Source organism: Microtus pennsylvanicus, chromosome 4 (assembly GCF_037038515.1).
Source record: "Microtus pennsylvanicus isolate mMicPen1 chromosome 4, mMicPen1.hap1, whole genome shotgun sequence".
Lineage (NCBI taxonomy): Eukaryota > Metazoa > Chordata > Mammalia > Rodentia > Cricetidae > Microtus > Microtus pennsylvanicus.
Genome location: NC_134582.1, coordinates 60853984 through 60880191, shown reverse-complemented (window position 1 = coordinate 60880191; position 26208 = coordinate 60853984). Strand labels below are relative to the sequence as shown.

The following is a 26208-nucleotide window of genomic DNA, read 5'->3' as shown; positions in this document are numbered from 1 at the left end:
GTGTTCACATGTATGTGTGTGTGCAGGGATAGCACATGTGTGGGTTTGTGTTCACATGTATGTGTTTGTGTGAAAGGTTACAGTGTGTGTGTGTGTGTGTCTGTGTGTGTGTCTGTGTGTGTGTCTGTGTGTGTGTGTGTGTGTTTGTGTGTGTGTGTGTGTTTGTGTGTGTGTGTGTGTGTGTGTGTGTGAACATGGAAGTTAGAGGACAACTCCAGAACTCCAGGTGCTGTTTCTTTGATGCCTGCCACTTTTTAAGAGACAAAATCTTTCCCTGGCCTGGAATCCACACGTAGCTAGACTAGCTGACCAATAAGCTTCTAGGGCTCCGTCTGTCTCTGGTACCCATGTCACCACCCACAGGATCACAAACCTACATCACTACACCTGACTTGTAACACTGACTTTGACGTGGAATTGAGCACAGATTCTCACACTTGGGAGGCAAGAGACTTAGACACAGCCATCTCCCCCAAATTTTGTAGGTAATAATCTCACATACTGAGGTCACTGATCTAATATTACCAAGGTGGGAATTGGGTGTGAGATTTGGTGTACAGTCCTCACAGTGGGGAGTGGTTCTTAGATATCCTAATTCTCCAGCCACCAAAATGAACAAATAGCTACTGTGAGCTCTAATGCAGCCACCAGACAGATGCCTACAGTATTCACTGACACAGGCCCTTACCCGTGGGCCCTTACCACAGCAATCACTGAGTACAAAAAGCAAATTGTGTGTGTGTGTGTATACTTTCTTCTGATGGAAACAACTATGATTGTATAATTATGTGTTTGGAAAAAAACCAAAGGGAAATTGTTGCTCTCTGAATAGTAAGATTCTGCTTGATTTTTCCTTATACCTTCCAGAATAATCTCCTTTGCTAACAAAAAGCTCTAACCTTGAGTCAAGATCATGTGACAAAATAGATGATTCTCTGCAGCTAAACCATGGCGTCTTCCACTAAATCCTGTCTTCTGCCACAGGCCTGGACTCTCCCTAGTGTCCAACGAGCCCCGTGAGCAGGAGAACGGGAGTGAAGAGGACACTCAGTGCCCCCACTGGAGGATTTCCAACCTCTGCTGCTCTTCTGGACTCTGCCATCCCAAGCCCCACTGTGCTCTCTTCCGCCTGCACGCTCTCCCGCCTGTCAGAATCTGCTCTGTGTCCATGTCAACTGTCTCCCTCTCCCAGTTCCTGAGTTCCTCTTCTAGCTGGAGTTGACAGCAGCTTACCACACCCCCAAAGTCTCCATAGCCCCTCATAGATTGCCGAGTTCTGGACAAAACAACAAAGAATTCCCCATTCTCTTCATTCTGTTCTTCCTTATACCTGCGTGTCCATGGACTCTTCATCAGCTATGGATAGTGGTTGTCTTTCTCTTTCCCGTGTGTGTGTGTGTGTGTGTGTGTGTGTGTTTACTAGAAACCAAACCTGTGGTCCTGAAGATGTTAGACAAATATTCTAACACTGGGCTATAACCCCATTCTTATTTCCAAGTTTTTGAACTCAAACGTTTTCCAATTCAAGAATGCCAAAAAGGCCTACCTCTTTCTTTTAGTTTCATGTCTCCTTCTACATCATAGACCTCTAGTGACTGCTGCAGTATGCTTAGAACTTCTATGCCCTGCTCGCCACAAAAGCTGGAACACAATGATATGTGAAACTAAGCCAATTATTCTACATAATGTTTTCCTATTTTTACTGTATTCTTTCATTGTTTTACAAATGTATTTGTTGATACAGTCCTCATTTACTTGTATCATAAGAAGTTGGCCTCCAACTCACTATGTAGGCTGGGTGAACTTGAACTTCCAATTCTCCTGTATCCATCGCCTGAGCACTTGGACTCAAATGACTGAGTTATATTCCCAAAACAATAGCATGTTTTATATGAAATGTATGTATGCATCATTATAACATAGTATGCCATATATACACCGTGTATATTGATTTTTCCAGTCCAGGTAGATGTTGGCTCTCATAATCGAGTATCTGTTTTATCTGCACATTTCACACTGGTGTTGGTTTTCTTTATGATGTCACAGACAGAAACCAGGACATCAAAAGCACACAGAGTAGGCACTGTTCCCCTGAGCTGCCTCCCCAGACTGCCTGCCCTTCCAATTCGTCAATCTCCACTTTCTTTCTCGTATCTCTAGCTACTCTTCTGTTTATTTCTCGCCACCCCTCCTCCTCTTCCTACCATTCTTTCTCCACAATACCCTTCTCCTGTCCTTATTGACTGTATATTTGGTCTTGGTTTTACAACAACAACAACAACAAAATCTCCCATCTAATTAACCTGTGAACTGACCAAGTCTCCTTTACCTGACAACTTGTTGAAATTCTAATCCACCATTGCAACTTCCCCTCCTCAGTAACATTTTGCTGACTCTTGCAAACCAACACACACCTTGTACAGAAGTCAACAATGACCTCCTGCCTCAAGAGCCCGAGATCTTCCCAGTTCCCATTCTCCTTGACTTCCATCCGACCCAAGGTCATTAAACATCTCTGCTTTGTCTAACTTCTCCTCACTCTGCTTCCTTTCTGTTCCTGTGTCAGCCCCTCCCCTCCTCCCTCTGCTCTCACCACTGCCTTTGTATTCCTTGCACCAAAATAAAAAGAGATGCGTTCAGCACAGGTTCTGATCTCTGCCTTCCTTCCTTTATCTTCTTTTCTGACACAGGACCTCACACAGCCCCGCTGGCCTCTCACGATCTGAAACAATAGTTCACAGTTACAACTGTGCTCTTTTGTTTTCTTAAACCATGTCATTTTACATTTCATATTTCCTTCAACTCTGAATAATAATAGTCTTTGTACAAATCGCAGTTTCCTATTTTTTATTTGTCTTTGTTAGGGTTTCTGGTGAAGCTAATTTCCAAACTCATCATGTTGGAGACACAAGTGTGTGTGTGTGTGTGTGTGTGTGTGTGTGTGTGTGTGTGTGTATGTTTGACTGAGCGTGTGTGTGTATACATTCTCACATGCAAGCATATATGGAAATCTGGTGTCAACATACTTATTTTTCAAGAGAGAGTCTCTCATGGTAGCTGTAGTTCTCCCTTGTGGCTAGACTAGATGGTCTACAAGCCCAGGAATCTACTCCCACCTCCCTAGGACTGGTGTTACAGGTCTCTTGTCACTGTGTCTAGCTTTCACAGAAAGTACGAGGACTCTGAACTCAGGGCCTCATCCTTGCACAGAAAGCATTTTACCTACTGAGTCATCTCCTCAGCTCAGGAGCTCTCTTTTTGTGCTCTTGTAAAGCTCAGAAGACTTTTAAAGATAAGAAAGCAGCTCTGCATTGCTCATCTTCTACTGTCAATTGTATTTTACATTATTGATTGCATATGCATCTTTAAATGATGAAAGATATCATAATCTTATAATTCTGTTTTTTATAAATTATACAAATGTATGCTAATGTCTTGCCCTCTGTTACAGGTGGTACTGGGAGTGAACAGTGAATTCATTGTTGAGGTAATGTATGCATGACTTAAATGAAAAGAAAATGGATGTTAAGATGCATCATGTATTAAAATATTAGCAACTATAGTTATCTTGACAAAAGGTAGAAGATAGATCCTGAGTTGACCTGAAATAACAGTAGGAAATCCCTAGATCCTGACGACTATGCGTATCAGACATGGTTTCCAGAGCTTGAGGTCACTGCACCTCCACTCATCCAACTATGCTAGCAGCTTATTTGTAGACTTCTCAACTTACGTCAAACAAGCGAAGCCCTGGAAGAAGGAAGAGGGATGTCAGTGAGAAGGTCCTACGGATGCCCTGCAAATGAAAGAAAGTTGCAAAGTTAAAAATCCCTAAATTGCAACTCAACAGACTGGCAGAGAATCTACTTCCATTCAGAGTGGGGCGAAAGTCAGCCTAGGGGTCTGTACCTCCTAAACCCATAACCATTGGGAAATCTTCACTGGGATTGTCTCAAGTCACTGAAGAAAGTAAAGTCATGTCTAAGGGACATTGACAAAAAAATAGATACATGGGACAATGGGATTAAAATGGGGGAGGTACAAACTCGTTTGTTCTTGAAATGACAAGCTTTATTCTTGTAGGCATCTGCTTTCTCCAAAAGCAGCATTCAAGGCCTTAAATAAACAAGATCATCTATGATCCAATAAGGACATTAAGACTTCGAGAAATAAATATACATTTTATGCCTTTACACATGGTTATATGTGTGTTCATAATTGATGTAAAATTGTTGGACTCTTTGGCACTGTCAAATTCTTGGTGAACAGCAACATAAAATTCATGAAAGGCCAAACATCCAGCAAGATACAGCCAAAATATTCAGGAAATGACAGAGCTGCACATAGGATGGTCACCAGAGCTGCTTAGAAGCTTTCTAATTTACAATACCACCCACAGATCTCAACTACAGCAAACTGCTTATCAGCAGAAGAGAAGAATCCCTTCCTTTGTTTTGCATGGAACACATTCACATAGAGCAGTGACAGGGATGGGAAGAACCCAGTCAGAGATCAAGGTAGGGTGGAGCAGGCAAGGTCTTTACCTAGGGAGGGAGATGCACTGAAGAAGCGAGGCGCCACATGGCACAGCACAGCTGCAGAGCACCAAGCACAGCTAAGGAGACCTGTTCCCATAGGATCTTCTAGAAACATGAGACCATTCTATGTCTATCACTGGCAGGGGTGGGAAGGTTTATGTCCAGAATTATCCGTAAGAGAATCGGTTCCTTTGATCCTCAATTTAGCATTTCCTCTGGACACATCTTACAATGTCAATAAGTTGTCTAAGCACAAGGTACCCAAACACTATGAGAAACATCCATTGTTTTTGCTTTAGGTAAAAGAACTAGACGTTGAAAACGGCACCACAACCTGGCAGACGGTCAGAAGACAAAAGCGGGAGTGGATCAAGTTTGCCGCCGCCTGTCGGGAGGGCGAGGACAACTCCAAGAGGAACCCAATTGCCAGAGTGAGTGATGGAGCAAGCAGGGGTAGCCAGAGCTCCTAGAGGAAGTGCTTCTTCCTTGGGATTGTTGGCTGCATTGGTCCACAAGGGTGGAGGGAGCAGAAGCTGGAAACAGGGCTCAGAAAGCTTTGGGTAGGAGACAGCTCTCGTGGAGACAGCTTCAGGGAATCTGCTCAGCTTTATTCCAGAGTATAAGGAATATAGGTTAGGGAGTCCTTGGGATAAACACTAATTTGCATCAAGTGGCAAGCTCCTAAGGGAAGACTTTCTGTGACAGCAGGGTCCTAAAGCAAAGCTCCTAGCACAAGTCTTAGTTACACAAATACAGCAGGGGAGGCTTCTAGCAGGAAACCGTGCAAAGGGTCACCCTAGAGATAATTCAGGCATCCCGGCTTAGAAACAGCTTTCAGATAAGGTCAGTCCTCCCTGCCCTGGGACATTTTCCAGATAAGAGCAGGTAGATAGCAGGAAGTTTCACCAAGGGTCAGGAGGGGGGAGTCCCCACGTCCTCAAGCTTTGAAAAAAGCTGCCAGGCCATCCACTGCAATCACTAACCAGCCAGAGGGGCCTCCTAACACGGAAGCATTTGTAGTTAGTTCGAAAGCTCTAGAAAGTTTCAAGGATTTGCAGCTTCGGCCTCCCAAAGAGATTTAAAGGAATGGTATACTGTCGTTGACTTATGTTGCTCAGACGTTATTTTTTAATGTGTGTGGAATGCAGAATGCTTACAGATGCACTCATGTGTATGGGTACACATGCATAGGTGGGAATGTGTTTATGGAGGCCATTAGATGACCTCAGCTGTATCCTCAGTGATCTTCAGCTTGTTCTCAATGACCTGGAGCTTACCAATTAGGCTAGGCGGGGTGGCCGGTGAGCCTCGGAAATCAACCTGTCTCCAGTTGCTGTGGACCAGAATTTACAAGTACATGTCACTATGCCCAAACTTCTTCAATGTGGGTTCTGGGGATCAAACGCTAGTCCTCATGCTTACCAGGAAAGCACTTACTGACTGGGACATATTCCCAACCCAGAACACTCTTAACTATCCCAAGGTGGGGACTGACACACAACAGAAGGTCCGTGGTAAGCCAGTCTGAAAGATAGACGTGGCTCTCCACCGTGAGTGGATAGAGTCCATCTACTGGGTTCTGTGTTCCCTCTCTATGTCACAGGTTTATCACAGTGGGAGACCTACTCCCAATGTCAAGGGTTTTTCATACTGGTTAGTTTTAGAAATAAAAAAGACAAATTTGATGCAACTCAAATCTCTAAGCCCTAATCTCTTTTTACAGAGAAATTTTAATTACATTTGTGTGTGTGTGTGTGTGTGTGTGTGTGTGTGAGAGAGAGAGAGAGAGAGAGAGAGAGAGAGAGAGAGAGAGAGAGATTGATTATGTGTGTGTGAGAGAGTGTGTATTAGAAAAGGGTATTCATGAGAGAAAGTGTAGATGATTATTGTGAAAGTAGGTGTGTATTTGGGAAAGTGTGTGTGTGAGAGAGAGAGAGAGAGAGAGAGAGAGAGAGAGAGAGAGAGAGAGTTTGTGTACAATTCCTGTCTGGTGACGATGTGCATAAAGTACACACATAGTTGATGTTTACTGTCAATGATCTAAATTTGTTTGCATAGAGAGTCTGACAAAAGTAAGCGAATCTCTAGTGGGTTTGTTTTATTTTTTAAATAAGTGTGTGCGCATGTGAGCAAGTGTGCATGTGTGTGTGTGTGTGTGTGTGTGTGTGTGTGTGTGTGTGTGTGTGTGTGTATACAAGTGCAGATGCCCATGGAAGCCATCTGCATCAGAACTTCTTGGAGCTGGAATTAGAGGTAAGTGCAAGCCACTGGAAATGGGTGTTGAGAATTGAATCCTGGTCCTCTGTACTGCAAGAGCAATACACACAAGTAATCCCCAAATCATCTCTCCAGCCTGCTTCTCCTGCTTTTATATTTGAAACAGGGTCTGATATAGCCTAGGTGAGCCTCAGACTTGTTGAGGATGACCTTGAATACTGATGCTTCTGCCTCCACACCTTCCAGAGCTGGAATCACAGGCATGAGGCCTAGTGTTATGTGGTTCTGGGAATTTTATGTATGCTAGGCAGGTACTCTACCAAGTGACCAACATTCCCAGCATCTCTTTGATAATTTTTAAAAATTGGTTTATATTAATATTACTTTGGTTATATTTGAGTATGAGACTTAAAATGATATGTAAATGAGGAACACTGGGAGAAAAAAATGTGGTGTTTGGAGGCAACAAAAATATCATATCTGTAAATCTACTTTGTCACTTTTATGCCAATAGACAGCACAGCTAATAATATGCCATATGGATTTTGCTTTACTAGTTTAATTTCTATTGATTATAAATTTAGACTCTTTATGTTTTGGAATCTTACCTGTATACCGCAGATGAGAATACTAAGATTTGTTACCAAAACACTATGACTCAAGTCTACTGGGAATATATCTTTGATTAGTTTAACTCTAAAGATCTTGTTTAATAGGAGGAGACCTAGGAATTCCCCTAAAGCAAAGAAAGCTGAATTTTTAAATATGAGTTATGTAACAACTCTGTAACTAGCGATGAATCAAATGGGAGCAATATCAGGAAAGTTTTCCTCAGCTCTAGACGTCAGTGAGAAAATGCCTCTCTTTTGAACACAGTGCAATACCCTTGCTAACACTTGCTCTGTGTTCTAATGCTATAAAGAAGGGATTTGGCGGACCCTCCTCCTTGAATTCGGTGAAGGTCCAGGGTCAAGACACCCAGAAGTAAGAGGTCTCCAGCTTTCATGGACTGAGAAGGCACACATCTTCCTACAGCCTCTCTCTCTCTCTCTCTCTCTCTCTCTCTCTCTCTCTCTCTCTCTCTCTCTCTCTCTCTCTCTCTCTTATAATTCTGTAATGAGCCTATGAGCTAATGTCATCATGCTCCCATAGTATAGAGCCTGGAGAAGATTGGTTACAATGGCCCATCCCAAACTACACTGCACCCAAATTAGATCCCAGTCATCGCCATTTCTCTTCCAGATTAGATCAGACTGTGAAGTGAACCAGAGGATAACATACCGAATCTCTGGAGCAGGGATTGATCGGCCACCTTATGGAGTGTTCACCATCAACCCTCGGACTGGGGAAATTAACATTACCTCAGTGGTGGACAGAGAGATAACCCCATTGTTCCTGGTGAGTCCCGGAAGCTTTTATTTGTTTGTGCTGGTTTTTTTTCTCCTTTTTTAAAAAAAAAAGTAAATCGAGTCAGTGGATTAAAAAGAAAATAGAATGAAACAAGTGAAGGACTGAAAGGAATGAGAAATCTGAGAGCCTGCTTGGTGTGCCATGTATTTATTGTACCTGCTTATGACCAAGTGATATTTCAATCGCTAAGCTCCAATATACTCTGAATTTGGGGGGAAATGTTATTTCTTGGCACATTTCGTGTGTTTGTAAGTATGTTGCTTAATCTGCCTTGATGGAGAAAGACAATTTTTCTCTGACCTTGCACAGATCCATTGTCGCGCTCTGAACTCACGAGGGGAAGACTTAGAGAGGCCCCTGGAGCTGAGAGTCAAAGTCATGGATGTGAATGATAACCCGCCGGTCTTCACTCAGAATGTGTACACAGCCACCATTGAGGAAAACAGCGACGCCAGTGAGTGGAGCGCCACCTCTCTACCTCACTGCATCTGCTCACTTCTTTTACACAAGGGCTTTGAAAGATGGAAATGCCAGCTTACTCACAAATCAAAAAGCCAACCCCAGACATTCTAACACAACTCAAATGCAAACATATATGGTTAAAATGCTAGATATCCTCTTATTCATAGATGACTCTTAGACGTGCAATTGAGCCAGTGCTCAGTATCATTCTCGGAAATGGGTGAACTGACTTAATCTGAATGAGAAAAACTAAAAAAAAAAAATGCAAAACCACAACAGACTCCATTCTGATCTCTGCCTGGAGCGGGCATAGCTGAACCACACTACAGAGCTAGGATGCAGGTGCTGTCTCCATCAGAGCCACAATGGAGAGTATTTATGTCCTCAGGCAGCAAGTGACATTCTGCTCTCTCTCTCTCTCTCTCTCTCTCTCTCTCTCTCTCTCTCTCTCTCTCTCTCTCTCCCCCCTCCCTCTCTGTCTCCCTGTCTCCCTCTCCCTCTTCCTCCCTTTCTGCTTTTTCTCCCATGTCTTTTCATACTGTGTAATTCCAAGTCTAGTGCCTCCCCTAGCTTTCTTTGTCTTTCCTTCTTACTTTTATATTTTTCTGATGTTGCTACTTCCTCTCCTCCCACGCTACCTACTTCCACCTCTTCCCAACCCTCTAATATTCCTTAACCTTTCAATTCTGCACCTGACATTATACCTCAAAACGCTTTCTAGATGATGTATTAGCAAAGCTGGGGAGAAAGGCAGATAAACACAAGAGTTTTGAACATACACAATAAGAAGGCATGGAAAGGCAGAAAGATTTCACTAAGGGGCACACGAGGGGGCAGGAGGGACTCTGACTTTAGCTTCCTTATTAACTTCCTCAGAGCAGTCTTGGTGAAGGAAGAGGAGAAAACCACAACCAGTCCAGTGTTACTACCACCTCCTCCTCCTGTGAGCACAGCTTCTAAACAATAACCTACAAGACCAGACACACCTTCATAAACTCTGAAGTCCCGGTGCCCCTGCCTTACCTGTTCAAGGGCATCAAGATTTTCTGCAGTGGGGTCTTCACTTTTAGGTCTGGGAGGCGAACTATCTGCCAATCCTGGAAAAATCAATCCTGTGGATGATAACAGTGGGACTTGGCCACAAGGCCCATTCTTTCTCCACATGAATAATGAAGAACTTCTTATATTTTCTCTGATCAATTATTCACTTTCACAACTGTATAACTTTTATTTTGATAAATTATCTTCAAGTGCAAACAGTCATAATTCTGTTACAAGTGACAATTAACACTATACATATTTGCTAGGTGTCATGGTATACACCTTTGCTCCAGCACTCAAGAGGCAATGGTAGGCAGATCTGTGAGTAGGAGGTCAGGCTGGTCTATATAATGAGTTCCAGGACAACTGGGGTTCTGTAGAGAGACCCTGTCTCAAAAAAAATTCATGCGTATAAGTAATAAATGATTACAATATTGAATTTAACTACGTCATCAACTTCTTAATTAAACAATATAAAATAATTTCATAAGGCCATGGTAAAAGCAAATCTGATAAAAATCACTTCCTTTGGCTTTATGATAGTCTGCTGAACTTTTTCAAAAATTAAAGACCGCTAGTTTGCTACTCACTTACCATTAAGAGAGAAAGAATAAACAGTCAAGAGTTTCATATGTGAACTACTGTTATTTCTGTAACCACCAGTGTGGGTGATGGGACTCCCTGGTGTGAGCTACAGTAACACACTCTGGAGGAATACTTAGGGAAAGCCAAGGAAAGACCTACCCCTCTTTTCATACCTAATGACTTGATGGATTAGAATCCCAACCATTCTCCACCTTCACCCTTACTCGTAGATGCGCTGGTGGTAAAGTTAAGCGCCACGGATGCAGACGAAGACAATCACTTGAATTCTAAAATCGCCTACAAAATCATCTCCCAGGAGCCTGCTGGCGCACCCATGTTCATGGTGAACAGGTACACCGGAGAAGTCCGCACGATGTCCAATTTCCTTGACAGAGAGGTAAAGCCTTCTTTGAAGGACTGATAACAGAGGGTTTGGTTTCGAATAAACAAAGTTAAAATGATTTGTGCATGACCTTAGTCCAGTGCACAGGAGGGAAGGAAAAATGCTTGAGTCAGTTTTAATAAAAATTAAATGATTAGTGATAAATATTTCATTTTATGCATCTATTAAAAAACAAATAATGGAATTGGATTGTGTTGGGGTCACAGTCCCAGTACCTAAGCCTTATAGCTGTCTTTCATTCTGATTAAGCAACACAGTATGTACAATCTGCTCGTGAGGGGCTCAGATCGGGACGGAGCCACAGATGGGCTGTCCTCCGAGTGTGACTGCAGAATCAAGGTTTTGGATGTCAATGATAATTTCCCCATCTTGGAGAAAACTTCAGTAAGTCATTATTTTAATGATCTTTTTTTCTTGACAGTAGTTTGCCTTCACGTTTATTCAGAAGTCTGGCTGCTACAATATAGAGAGACACAGCTTTATTACACAAGCCTTAGTATTTCTTTATGATAGCATAAATATCTTTATTCTTTTAAAAATTCATGTCATAGACTTGACCCCTTTATTCCAGTACTCAGCAAGTATTGAAGAAAATTGTTTGAGCTCAGAACTGATACGATTACAAGCAATTGATCTTGATGAAGAAGGCACTGATAACTGGTTGGCAGAATACTCAATCCTCTCTGGCAACGATGGGAACTGGTTTGAAATCCAAACAGATCCACGAACCAATGAAGGCATTTTGAAAGTGGTCAAGGTAAGCATGGGATTCCTACGGTTTCCTTCCAAAGAAGCTCAAAGTGATTCTTAGACCGATTATGCTTTCAAAAAGCTCAGAATCTGAATGCTGTCCATATCCATGAATTTCCTGACTGTGATGGAAGAGGCTTCCAGGCTAGCAACACAATATCTGTTAGTAAGAAGAACAAGGCTACCTTGTTCTCATAGCACTCAGTGACGGTGAGAAAATAAGAAAGTGCTCTCTAAGTAAACAGCATGTCCATTCGTAGAACGAAAGGAACACTTGGGTGGGATATAAGGCCCAGTCGAGGTGGGATAAACACGAGGTGCTGGTGAGAGATGAAAAGGTGAGGTTCTTCTCAACCAGTTTAGTCTGAAAAGGTTTCATGCAGCCAGCAGGGGCACTGGGGTTCTCTCGGTGGGATTTCTGTGCTATAATGGAAATAGCAAACCCTAGTCTTTATTAAGCATTACAATATTCTACTCCAGATATAATGATATAATCTAACCCACACCACTCTGGGCAGAAAATCTGTAATTTCTTTTTATAAAAAATTGAAAGAAAGTCAAAGATCAAATTGTCTCGTTTCTCCTGGGTGGCACTTGATAAGGGCAGAATCCAAACAGATCTGTAGGATCCCAGCCTGGAGACGGTAAACCAGGATTCAAGAAAGAGCCCAAGCTGCTTATTTTAGCTTCTAGAACAGTCTTCACAAATACTGCCCAGCACACCCTGCTTCTACAACAGCTTCTTCTCTTGTAAACTTTTATGGTCCCACATCAGTCAGTCTGGATCAAAAGACTGCATTCACCTTTCATGCAGAAAACTCGCTCAAAGGTGGCTTTTCTCAGGGTGTGGCATTTACTGATTTCAGTGTGCCTAATAAAGGAGCCATCTGGTCTACCAGACCCAGTGCAACTAAGTTATAGCATCAGGCTGATTGTAATAGCATGATATTTTTAGAATTGTTTACATCATCTAAACTCATAACCATATGTTTGCTTAGATCATACATACTGTCTCCTCTATTCTGCCATTGCTACTTTAAAGAGAGTCTCAGATATGAATTCTACAAAAGAGGTCTGGGACCTAATTGCTCAGTCAGTAGTTGTGGGTGAATTTTGATCCATTCCAGATTTACTTTTTAATTTTTATAAAAAGAGGTGTAATTTTTCATTTTAGATTTTGTTATGTAAAATGTTGAAGGCTTCAAACTATAATCTCAATTGTAAATCACAGACATAAGGGTGGAGATTCAGCTCAGTGGTAGCACACCCATCTACCATGTTCGAGGCCCTGGGTTCTATTCCCAGCATCATAGAGAACAAAAAGAAACAAATAACAAATGACCCTATAAACTTAGCTGACCTACACGTGTGCAAAAGTCTTAAGTGATCACATGCAAAAACACACTATGTGACTAAGATTATTTCAACGAAAGGGTCAGAATTGCATGGTTACAGGACTTTGTTCTAGTCTATAGCCTCTTCATCATATTTCTTATTCTAGCTTAAGGGAGCGCTGGGCTAAGGATATGGAACAGCTGGTAAAGCGCTTGCCATTAAAACATGAGGACCAGAGTTTAAATCCCCAGCACTCACAAAAGAGTCATTTGGGCATGGATGACCACCTGTATCCAAAACCACAGATCACAGAGACTGGGGGTTCTCAAGGCAAGCTAAAGTTTCAAGCTCAGAGAGAAACCCTGCCTCAGTATATAAGGTGGATAGCCACAGAGGAAGACATCCAATATCACCTCAGGCACGCATGTGTACCTAAGCCACCCACGAAAATAGCACTTAAAGGATCTATGTCCACTATAATACATCCTCCTTCAATAGAGAGCCCTTTGCTAGTTCAAAACTGTTTCTGTCCATCATTTCAGATGCTGGATTATGAAGAAGTACCGAATATTTACCTCAGCATTGGAGTAAGAAACAAAGCTGAATTTCACCACTCAGTGGTGTCTCAATTCCAAATGCACTCCACCCCCGTGAGAATCCAGGTTCTCAATGTGCGCGAAGGACCCACCTTTCGCCCGAGTTCCATGACGTTTAGTCTCCGAGAAGGAACCCGGGGAGACTCCTTAATGAACTATGTACTTGGCACATACACAGCCATAGATACGGACACAGGGAACACTGCAACAAACGTCAGGTATGACAAGTACTTTCCTCCCGTTTGTGTGGCCATTGTTCGTTCATGTGGAGTGTGGTAGAGAATTGGTGTAGCACTCGGGGGATGGAGGTTTTTCTCTTGCTTGTTTTAGGGGACTATGACAGCATTCGGCGCTTTTCTGGAACTGGAGAACATGTTAGTGGCAATGGGAGCTCTAGCTGGTTATAGCGTAAGTGCGTCTGGGGAGTGGCTGCAACATTAAAGAGCTTCCAGTGTTGCCAGGAGAGTCTCTTTGATCCTTTGAGGTCGGCTGTACTACCCTGAACTAAGCCGGTTTAGGTCATATTGTAGGCAGTAACACACCATAAAGAGTGAGTCACCGCCAGCTCCCAGAGAACCTGGGGCTATCTTTGAGATGAGTTTCAACTCTCTGCTTGATCTAAAAGAAAAAAAAAGAAAATAGTGGAAGAAACCGGAACACACGTGTTTCAGAAATGTGAGCATCACGAGGCAAAGCAGGAAAAGAGAACACATTAGGGGCACTGGGTACAGACTACACACAAGAGCAAGAGATCCTATAAATCACTAGAAATGGTCTTTCCCTCCCCCTCTCGTCTCTTGCAGCTCCTTTCCTTCCCCAGCACTTTCAGAGTGAACAGATACCAATTTAGTAATCTAATTGACTCTGCAGCAAACTTCTAAAGTTTGCTCGCATGGGGAAGCGTTGGGGGATCAGCTGAAGGAAGTGAAGGTGTGTGATCTCAGCTGCTAGAGACCCAAACGTTCTTCATCTCAGCTCAAGTCCTTCGGATCTGTCTCCACAAGTCCCTGAGGAGACAGACAATCTGAAACCAGCCTATCCCAAGCCTACAGTCAGCAAGTAGTCTGCCATGCCTGAAAAGAAATAATATTTGTTCTTCAAACTAGAGAAAGTGTATTTGCTATAACAGTATCATTAATTAATAAATGGGCTTGAGATATACCCATACATTTTACTGTAAAACCAAAAATCTAGAAGAAGAAGTAAATTTTATTGTCAACCTAATAACAATATATTTAATACTGGATTCTCAGTGGAATAGATACACACACACATACACACACACACAAGCGCTCACATTTTGTGAGCTAAGACAGTGATGAATCAAACATACACAATGTGGGCCCATTGCACTGCAGTTCTCATGTGATTTAGAAATGCTAACTTCACGGAAGTGTAACAATGAACTTGTTTGTTTAAAAACAGGTATATCATAGGGCATGATGCAGGCAGCTGGTTAAAAGTTGATTCAAGGACTGGTGAGATACAGTTTTCTAGAGAATTTGACGCGAAGTCAAAATACATTACTGATGGAATATATGCAGCAGAAATCCTGGCTATAGATGGTAAGAATTTTTTCAATATTTTAATATGATTCATACTATTATATGAACTATTATGAATACAGCTATTCTAATGTTGAGCCAAAATCTGTTCTGTGAATCAAAAATTATTGCTTTCTGGTATGCTAAAGCTTACAGAAAATTTTAGACATGTTAGATTAAGAGTTAAACTTACCAAATCTAAAAAATAGACAGAATTCATTTACACTTGTACCCATTATTTATATTTAAGCCATAATTTATCTCACTTAGTCCCAAAACAGAATCATATGAGTTCTATAGTATAAACCATAAAAGTTGGATATATATAAAATAAAAGTTTGCTTCTTCTTATGACCACATAGCTTGAGTATGGCTAATGTCACTAAGTGGAGCATGCTAGGAATGTTTTCTTCACAGTCAGAATTACAAGCTGTGCCAAAGATCACTACAGGGTCACCTTGGTGGGAGGCAGTGTGCCTGAGAGTATACTTACTTCAGAGTCACCAGAATTGAGCCTTGGTGAGAAACCAGCCTGTTACTTAAAAAATATATTACACTGTCCACTGTAAAATGCTCTTGGCAAAAAAATCGATTATATATTATATTATACCATCTTTATGCAAAGGCTGCATGGAATTAATTTGTGATTTGGCCACTTCTCTCATGGGAAAATCTATGATATTTTCCTTTTGGTGACTCACAACAGGGGTTTGTTATTTGTCAACAATCAATGATTTTCGAGAACAGTCCCTAGGAAGCCAGATGCCACAGAGAAAACAGAGTGAAGTCAGTAGGAAAGAAGCCAGGTAAACTTCCTGATAAAGACCTAGGTGAAGTCAGAGGTGGTAGGTTAGTGAACAGCTACATCTGGCCTTCACAGTGTCCAGAGAGAAAGGTGATTGAGCAAAGGGAAGCTCAAAACCCAAAAGCATGATAAGGTCTAAGAAATGAGCCACAAATGTTAGTCTCATCCTAAGAATGTCTCTTAACGTTCACGTCTGCTACATACCTAACATTGTCTTGCTTACTTAAGCCAATATTTTGGAAGGCTTTTGTTGTTGTTGTTGTTGTTGTTGTTTTGAAACAGAATCTAAGCATGTTGATCATACCTTGGTCATGAATGAAAATCAGCAATAAGTAGAATAAAAAGATAATTACAGCACAAGAATGAAGGGAAAACATGATAGCAAAATGTGCCAGAAGATTGGCGTTTCTCACCTAAGCACAGGATCCATGTAGGCACAGAGCCTCCTCTTCCTGTGGTTGGCTTTGAATGTGCCAGAAGATTGGCGTTTCTCACCTAAGCACAGGATCCATGTAGGCACAGAGCCTCCTCTTCCTGTGGTTGGCTTTGAATCGGGACATGTAGACAGCAAGGGAGGAGACAGACGCACTGGAGGGCAAGCTTTCAAAACAGCAGCTTCAGCTCTGGCGACAAATCACAAGGCCACAAGTTGGCTCCAGAGAGTGGCAAATAGAGCCAACTGTGGGAGACTATAATGTGCCTCTAATAAAAGACACTTTGGAAAGTCCTGTGGTGATCATACTCACATGGGATAAAGACAGGCTCTTGACCTTCCATCACTTAAGTACACAAAAACACCTTTGGGGAAGGCACGATGGCTCAGTGAGTAAAGGTGCTTGCCACCAAGTCTGATGACCTGATTTCTACCACAGGCAAATAAAGAAATGCAGCAGAATATTATCTTTCAAATAAGTGTACTAACATAAAATGATTTATCGGGTTAACCTAGAGAGGGTAATATCTAAATTTTCAAATGAGAAAATGGCAGCTCCTTGCAGTGTAAAAACAGCAATACTTTGTTCACTAGAACACAGCTTAAAGTAGGACGTAGCCTGCACTCGGGCCCCAATTTTGGTCCACTACTTTTTCTAATACATTATACTGACCAATGCTTTGTTTCAAGTAGATTAGAGAGGAAATTGATATTTGTCCCTAGAAATGTCATTACAGAGAGAAATAAACTAAAATTCTCACCAACAAAGAAAACTGAATAAAAAAATACAAGCAATTATTCAACCCCTCCCCCACCACAGTTTTGAATACACACGCACAGAATCAGTCGAACCCTGAGGAGGGAGACTGACCGCAGCTATAGAGTCCGCCTCGTTAGGGCAGGATGAGAGGAGCAAAGGATGAACGTTCTTTGAAGGACATGCCAGTTCCCATCTCCATCTTCGGGAGAGTGAGCAGAGCGTAAAAAGACGAGAAAGGCTGAAAGGATGCTGGAGGGGCCACAGTGACCAGAGAGACCCAAGCAGGCACAAACCGTCCCGCCTCGCACATCACTCGCACTGTCCATACTTCCTGTGGCATCGTTGTGGGATGGGAAATTGAATCTTCTCCCCTCCCACAACACAGCTTACCTTAACTCCCATGATGCTCTCCTTTCCAGATGGCTCGGGGAGAACAGCTACGGGAACCATATGCATTGAGGTTCCCGACGCCAATGACTATTGTCCAGTCATTCACACCGAAAGAAGAAGTGTCTGCGTCGATGCTTCGTCTGTCAGGATCTACGTCAGTGATCATTCCTTCGGGTCTCCCTTCACCTTTTGTGTGGCCGATGAGCCATCAGACACAGCTAGCATATGGCATATCCGATCAATCAATGGTAAGTGGAGTGAAAGTTACTCCCCTTGAAGCCCCAGAGCGAAGCAGTGAACAAATAACTAGTCAGGTAGTCAAACACAGATTTCTGGCTCTTTCTATGGCATACTCACATTAAAAGAAAAATCAATTTATACTAGATATTTGGGGGAAAATATGCCTGGAAAAAAAGTCGAAAGATTTCAGTAGTGCAGTGATAATCCATAATGTGTAAGCACCATTTAATTAACCATCATCAAGTAGGCAGTAAATCAACGTTTGATCACTTGAGATAAACAGATTACTTGACTAATCAGCAACGGTCACAATTCCCTGCATTTTATAAATCCAGACAAAAACACAAATGTCTCTGAAATCCTTGTGTCCTGTAGAAAATCACCCGCTTTCTCTTCACCAATGAAATTGTTTCTATAATGAGCTGTGAGTTCATTTTTATTTGTAAGGATAAAAGTTGAAATCTAAACTGCCAAATATTGCAGAAATGGTTGAGCAGACCATGAGACATGTTACTAAGGTGAGATGCTCTTGTGACAGTGCATGCTACAGTTGGGGACAAGGGTAACCGACACAAAGGGAGACAGCTATGGGATCTGGCCCTGGCCCATATGCACAGCCTTCAGCTCTGGATTAGATACATAATGTGGAGAGAAGAGCTGAATCTGCTGCAGGTGTCAGAGAGGGTTGCTCCCAAGGAGTTCTAACGTGTTTGCTGTGTCTTCCTTGTTCTTCAGAAACCTCTGCCATCCTTATGACTGAACAGACCCTATCTCCAGGAACGCACCAAATCCCCATTCTTGTGACGGACAGTCACAACAGAGCCTGTGAGCTGCCGCAGATTGTCCTGCTAGATGCCTGCTTTTGCGATGACCTCCATGTGTGTTTGCACTCCAGCACCACAGGCATCTACAATGGGGACGGCACCTGGGTGACGGATGACACCTATGGGACTGTCACTGATGATGGGGTTGGACAGTCGAATGTCAGACTTGGACCCGCGGGGATTGGCATGATTGTTCTGGGCCTCTTGCTGCTTCTCTGTAAGTACTATAAATAGTCTCTGTGGACACACAGGAACTAAGTTCATTTGGCCATTGCTTACTGGTATCTGCAGCCATCTTGGGGCTGACAAAGGCTTGCACCTATTTGATAATGATAACCACAAAGACCAAGGGTTAGTGGCCTTCATACAGACTGGAAACATATGCAAATCATCAGGTATAATCTACACGCATATAAAATAAGTCCTACAACAGAAACCTCACCAAAATGCTTCAAAGCAGAAAAGCAAGAACAAGAAATTCAAAAGAGGGGAGTTGAGGAAAATTTTACAGAAGTGGACTTGAGCTGGGCCCTGAAAGTTGAGGATTTTTTCAGAACAGTGTAGCATGGGATTAAACCTAAAAGGCAATTGAGGACAAAGAAGCAGCCCAAGTTAAAACAGAGGGGATGGAGGTGGAGCCCAGTGGGATATGGCAAGTCACTAATAAGTAAGACCTTGGGTTCAGTCTTCAGCACGAAGAAAACAACAAACAATAGGTTGGGTGGCAACACTGAAGGCTTAGCACATGGAGGACGGAGTAGAGAAGCTAAGCAGTAGGCTGAGGGCCTGTGTGGAGGAACTTCTGTAGCATGCCTGTAGCAGTAAGTGTTCCTCCGGTCACAGGCGATGAAGGAATGAATGCTTACTGAGCCCTCGGGTGAGCTGCTCCCCTGGTAGAGTAGGATCCAGGCAGAAGCAGTTCAAGAAGCGACAGAATCTACCCAAAGACCCTGATCCTAGGGATGGCAAAGCCGCTGAGCCAAACTCTCAAAAGGAGGCTTGTCTTTCCCTGTGCTTTATTTCTTCAAAGGGTCTTCAAAAGAGAAGTCAATATTGTATTTTGTTTTGCCCCTAAAGTATTTATACTTCACTGGGAATCCAACACTGGATTCTTAAATCAACATGATTAAGTTCATTCATTAAGTTGGGCTGTTGACATGTATCTGTGAATGAGCACAAACTAAAACATTTTCATTTGGAAATATAAGAAAATAACATCTGGTGTTTGGGCAGACTTTCTTAAAATGATCTATGAATTTGCAAGGTTACACAAAAATCTTGACTGATTCTCAAAATGCCTTTGGGGGTGTCCCAGAACTTGGCCTTTGGTGTCTTAATTGACCTATGGTATCTTACCTGACCTGTGGCATCTTTCCTAATGTATGGTCTATTACCTGACCTAAAGCATCTTACCCGGCATATGGAATCTTAGCAGTTGTAATAAACTACTTCAAATCAGTAGTTCTCAACCACACACACACACATAAGAATTACCGAGAGGTCTTACAGGGTTTCGTGTCTGAGTTATAACCCAAGATGGGACCTAAGCATTGTCACCTTAGGCCCTCACTATCTGGGTGTTAAAATCCACTACCAACATTTGCATCGGAAAGGTTCAAACTCAAATTTCGAAATGCATTTTCTATTGGCTCTATAATATTTCTGAAAGCTCCTAGTGTTGAGAGGTCACATGGGAAATTGTCATAAGTTGAGGACCATCCATGTGTATACTCAGTCAGGAGATACGTGGTACCCATAGACCTGCAGACTTTCATGAACGCATATGAGAGACTAGGAGTCAGAGAACTGAGTCAGAATATGTCATCAGTTGGTTCAGAAAACCTGGACTCCAGGGAGAATTGGTTCTTCCTTCAAATCATTTAGTAAACTCTGGACTGCTGAGCCCCACACCCTCCCCACTTCTAGCTCTCAGGTTCCCTGTGGTTTGATGTTTGTATCTATAAACATGGACGGTTGCATTTGACACTGTTTCTCTGATGAGGGGGCATCTGATACACTGTTGCCTTTATATTTACCCCGGTCCAATTATAGTACCACAAAATATGTGACTTCCTAAGGGAGCAGCTGAGGTTGACTCTCATCCCTTTCTTGGCCAGTGTCTCCTCTTTTACTGCTTATGTGTTGCTGCAAGCGACGACAGCCAGAAGGCCTGGGGACCAGGTTTGCGCCTGTGCCCGAGGGAGGCGAAGGAGTAATGCAGCCCTGGCGAATAGAGGGAGCCCATCCGGAAGACAGGGTGAGTGCTTACCACGGACGTGCGGGGTTTCAGCGGGAATTCAGTCAGCCCCGACGGTTCTGTACAAGGCAAAAGCAAAGTCTCAGCTTTTAAATGAAGAACATGCAACATTTATCTTAAAATCTCTTTTCTTTCAGGATGTGTCCAATATATGTGTACCCATGACAGCCTCTAATACCCAAGACCGCATTGATTCCTCTGGTCAGTTGACACCAATTCTGTTTTCCTTTCTATGATTTACAAAATTATTCTATCAAACCAATTTCAAGTGAAAATACCTTACACATTAGCATGCGTGTGAATCTCATTGCATGAGATTACATTCAGAGGGTAAATGACATGTCTGGGGCGACCACTCAACTTTTCTATCTGAAGTTACAGATGAGCAACTCAAAATGCTGCAACTTAACAGTCGGAGTCTGAAACCATATTTGCGATTTTCTTCCTAGTTCTGCCACTTACTAGTAAGAAGTCCTTAATAGACCCAGCCTCTCTGGGCATAGGTCCTTCTCCTTAAAATGAAGGTTACATAACAACTGATACTATAATTGTAATTCTGTATAATAAGATTTCTTTAAAAATTCTTTATGCAGCATGATTTAAAGACCTCTTTAAAACCACGCACATATACATACATGCAGGTGATAGGTATGATGTGTGTGCGTATATATGTATTTTCCTGTGTGCTACTGTGTATATGATTTGAATACTGCCTGGAAAGGGGTGCAGGTTACTGCAATGATTATCTATAATAAAAGTTATTTGGAGAAAAGGGAAGAGAAGAACAGCAACAAATGTGTTCTTTGAACAACAAGCTGAGGAACGCTTTTTTAGTTCATACGAGCTTTCCCACGCCAGTGTCTTACACGATCCCTATGTCGGCAGTCCCACGCAGCTCAGGGTACTTGGAAGTACTTCACAGTTGGGAATGAGCGAACCAAGAGGTGTTGTCCAGCTGTAGAGCAGACATGAGATTTTTCAGAGATGAAAAATCTTAGTCTTAGTACCTAAAGCCTGGTACTTCCATGCAAAGAATATGCGCTGTCCCCAGGTGAGTCAGCTCTCCAGTGCATGTGCAAATGAGGACCGGAGATTTGGCTGCTGGGAGCAGCCTAGTTCTTGCTTCAGGACATGGGTTGTGCCCTCGTAAGTGGGCTAGGACATAGGGATTGCAGCGCCTGCACAGACAAACCCAGCAGCTGGCTCTGCATTCTGTGTCTTTAAATACCCAAGGTTGTGTCCATGAGAATGAGCCGTGTACCACAGCTGTCTCCTCCACTATCACTTACTCTTGTCAAGTCTGGGAATTCTGCAAGGGGCCACTTTTTGCCTGTCCTTCTAGAACCACTTCTGTGCTGTGTTGGTGGTGGGGAAGAGGTTGTAAGATAAGCCATCCAGGTAATTTGGGCATTGTCATGGAAACACCCTGTCTTTTCAGAAATCTACACCAATACTTATGCTGGTGGAGGAACAGTGGAAGGGGGTGTGTCAGGAGTGGAGCTCAATACAGGCATTGGGACAGCTGCAGGCCTGGTGGCTGGAGCAGCAGCAGGGACCCTGAGGAAGAGAAGCTCAACCATAGGGACGCTTCGGGAATACCAAGACACTGGCATGAACATGGCCTTTTTGGACAGCTACTTCTCCGAGGTAAGCCCTACACACAGACAGTATACACACAGACTTGGAAGGTATCACTCTAGGACTAAAAATACATTTGGCTGCTTTTTAACCCTATCCCAATCATGAATTTTAAAATTCTTAAAAGACATAAAGTCAATATGCAATAGTGTTTCACACTTAACTATTGTGAGAAGACCATCATCTCTTGCTTCCCTTTCCTTAACATCTTCCCTTCTGTTTTCTTCTGATTTCGCCATTTTGTTGCCATAACGACACAGAGCAAATGAATGCTGAGAAAGAAAATTAAAATTGCATTAATGTCCTCTAGGATGCCCTTCTTGTTCTCCAAGTGGATCCAATGAAATGAGAGGACAGACAGGACAGGGCAGTGATACAGCTAAGTGGGTAGAGTATCTGCCTAGCACACACAGGCCCTGGGTTCAATTCCCATCACAAACCAGACTTTGGGGTACACACCTGTAATCCTAACATTTAGGAGGTGGAGGCAGGAGGATCAGAAGTTTGAGGTCACCCTCAGCTACGTAGTTCTAACTCAGCCTGGGATAGAATCTATCTCAGAATAATGATAATAATAAGAATATAAAAATAATAGCAGTTGTTGTTATTACCATTATTAGTATTATTATTATGACAGGACTGGGAGCAAAGGGATTTAAAGCTCGATAATGCATTATCTCAACTTGGTGATAGATAAAAGCTAACAGGTAGGAACCCAGGGTTCCTCTTCTCAGTCTAGGGCCCATATGTTTGTACCAGAATGCCAAAGAAATGGGCCAGGAAACTGTGCTGGTCTAGCAGGGCACTATACGTAGTAAATAAGTTTGGGCTAGAGAGCTAGATCAGCAGTTAAGAGAATTGACTGTCTGCCAGAGGACCTGAGTTCAATTCCCAGAACCCACATGGAAGCTCACAAGCATCCCTAATTCCAGTTCCAGGGTTTCTGACACCCTATTCTGACACCAGGCATACACACAGTACATACACACATGCAGGCAAAATGCCCATAGACATAAAAAACTAAGAAAAAATTTTAAAAGAGTAAATAATTTTTCATATTGAGAACTTTATTTTGTTTGATTAGCAATACATTTTTGTTATTAGACTAAAATATTCCTCAAATGCTAATACATAAATTTCTCCATTGCTCTTTGAAAGAAAAAGTCTGAAGATGCTGTGGTTTAAACTACACACAGCACCTATGCATCTGTGCACAAGACCAGGCTCTTCAACATTCCATCATGGACAGGGAGGTACCCCCAAGGCCCCACCGGCACTTGAAGAGCTGTCGGCAGTTAATGGCTGCCAGCAGAGGGGAAAATGGACATTTTCCTCAGTTATGTTCTCACCAGTGAGTAGTCCGCGCTTCCTTAAATAGCACCGTCGTTACCTGTGCTTGATGCAAGCAACCCCAACTCGGTAAATGAAAAGAAAAGTCATGAAAGCAGCACGGAGACTAGTTAGGAAGACAAGGGGGTAAGAAAGTAATGAGGGCAACCAATCATAATACTTGATACACATGTATGAAATTATCAAAAATAAGCAAAAATCTAGTAGCTAAATACTATTGTAAGATTCATATAAATATATTGGTTATTAATAATGGATCCATACTGCTAATCAATTTAGTCAATAAGTAAGCTCAATTTCTATGTATCCAGAAATATTTTAGGTCATTCAGAAAGTCATAACTATATATTAAAGACCTTCTATAACTATATTCATAACTATATATTAAAGACCATCTACTGCAGTCGCTACCTAGTCATCCAGGCAAGTCCGGATCATCTGAGGGGTGATGACATACACTAACTCATTTAGTGGGAGAAGGGAGCTCCACAGTGAGACTGTCTCAATAATAGTAATTTGAAAAATGCCACAGGGGCCATCACTCAAACCTGACATCATCTTTGAGTGACTAAGTCACACAGACCTTCAAGAACATTCTGAGAAAGTCTGGCATTTAGAGAGATTTCTATCTTTGTATGTGTGTTTGCTCCAAATTCATCTAATGTCTCTCTTTACATAAATATCTGGAGACCAGCAAATTGAGCCAGCATGTAAGAGTGTTTGATGACAAACCTGACAACCTGAGTTCCTTCCCAGGATCTGCATGTCAATAGGAAAGTCGTCCTCTGACCTCCATATGAGTTCTATGCCCACACACATGCATGCAAACAAATAAATAAATGTATAAGTGTAAAAACATTTAAAAATAAATACTTTGAACATAATTAAACCCATTTTATTTCTATGTCACCTCAGAAGCAAAGAACTATAAATCCAAAAGATCTGAATATTATCTAACTCAAAACACGTCATTTATTAATTTTCCAGTTAGAGAGATTCACACATATTCCTCAAATTCTATGCCCCATTAACACAAACAATGATCTCTATTCAAAAACAAAATAACGTACTAACGCATCCAAGTATTGTTTTATTTCTCAATTTAGTCCACAGAACCTTTAGTTCAGAAGTCTCTGGAACATTGCCATTGTTCTTCGTAGGTTGTTGTAAAGGAAAGAAATCTCTAATTCCCTGTCTCCCCTCCCCTCTCAGAAAGCATATGCTTACGCGGATGAAGACGAAGGCCGGCCAGCCAACGACTGCCTGCTCATCTACGACCACGAGGGAGTGGGGTCTCCTGTGGGCTCCATTGGCTGCTGCAGCTGGATTGTGGATGACCTGGATGAAAGCTACATGGAGACTTTAGATCCAAAATTCAGGACTCTAGCCGAAATCTGCCTGGACACAGAAATCGAGCCGTTCCCTTCACACCAGGCCTGTATTCCCATCAGTACTGACCTCCCCTTGCTCGGGCCTAACTACTTCGTCAACGAATCTTCAGGAATGACTCTCTCGGAGGCTGAATTCCAAGCAGAAATGGAAGCAGCCTCTGAACCCATGATTCATGGAGACATCATAGTGACTGAGACCTATACCACTGCTGACCCCTGTGTGCAGCCAACGACGATTGTTTTTGATTCTCAGCTTCCACCCAATGTAGTTGTGACCGAAACCGTAATGGCGCCTGTCTATGATGTTCAAGGGAACCTTTGTGTGCCTGCTGAGCTAGCCAACACACACAATGTATACTACGCTGAGAGAGTGGTGGCTAGCCCTGGGATGCCTGACATTGGCAACAATAACATGACGGAAGCCTGTATGGGACAGATGATGAGTGGAGGGATTTTGGTAGGGCCAGAAATTCAAGTGACGCAAATGGTGAGCCCAGACATTCACATAAGCCAAACCATAGGCTCCAGCTCCCCGGTAACATCTCAACATCGAGTAACGAGATACAGCAACATACATTACTCCCAACAGTGAGTCCTTCATGGGGATTTTGTACTCCATGCACATCAAAGATATTTAATGTGCTGTATTCAGTATTTTAACATTCAGCAAACATTCACATATTCTAGGTTCAACAGGGTTCTTTGATGACAGCTTTTGGAGGATAAATATGACTATACACTTTAGATAAGCCTCTTTAGTTCTTTCAGGTTCTCAGTAATGGGCCAAAACTACCCCTAGAATTAAAGGTGCTATATCCTGTAGGTGTTGTCTAACAAGTAGCACACAGCTCATGGGGCCAATCCTGTAAGTTCCATGACCGAATCAAAAACTTTGGAAAGATGTTGTGAACTTTTATCTGCATCTTATTCCTATAATTTTCTTTAAAGAAACATTTTGATTATTTCTTAAAACTCAGATCAGGGCTATATAGTGAGACCCTGTCTCAAAAAATTACTTTAGGACCGCAGGTGTAGTTCAGTGGTAGAGTACTTGCCGAGCCTAGCATACATAAATCCTTAGGTTCAATCCCCAGCATCAGAAATAAAACTTAAGTGACCCAAAAGACACGTGAACTTCTGAAAGGAAATGAAAAGGAATGTGGAGCATGTGTGAACAGATAGGAACTAATTGTGTTTTCAAAGAGTTTTGCAAGAAACAACGTTAAGCATTATCGTAAC

The 26208-nt window shown here is 42.3% G+C and overlaps 1 protein-coding gene across 1 annotated transcript; it reads left to right on the top strand.

The window, feature by feature from the left end:
• Positions 1 to 3406: 3406 nt before the first annotated feature.
• Positions 3407 to 25561, top strand: Dsg4 (desmoglein 4; the record flags this gene model as incomplete). Its single annotated transcript, XM_075970878.1, has 15 exons — positions 3407 to 3487; positions 4838 to 4969; positions 7998 to 8153; positions 8475 to 8619; positions 10484 to 10650; positions 10906 to 11040; positions 11228 to 11413; positions 13284 to 13555; positions 14763 to 14902; positions 17299 to 17517; positions 18245 to 18550; positions 20451 to 20590; positions 20728 to 20791; positions 22029 to 22237; positions 24791 to 25561. Coding segments are annotated over 15 exons (3123 nt in total), but the record flags the coding sequence as incomplete, so codon positions are not given.
• Between the last annotated feature and the right edge of the window lie 647 nt (positions 25562 to 26208).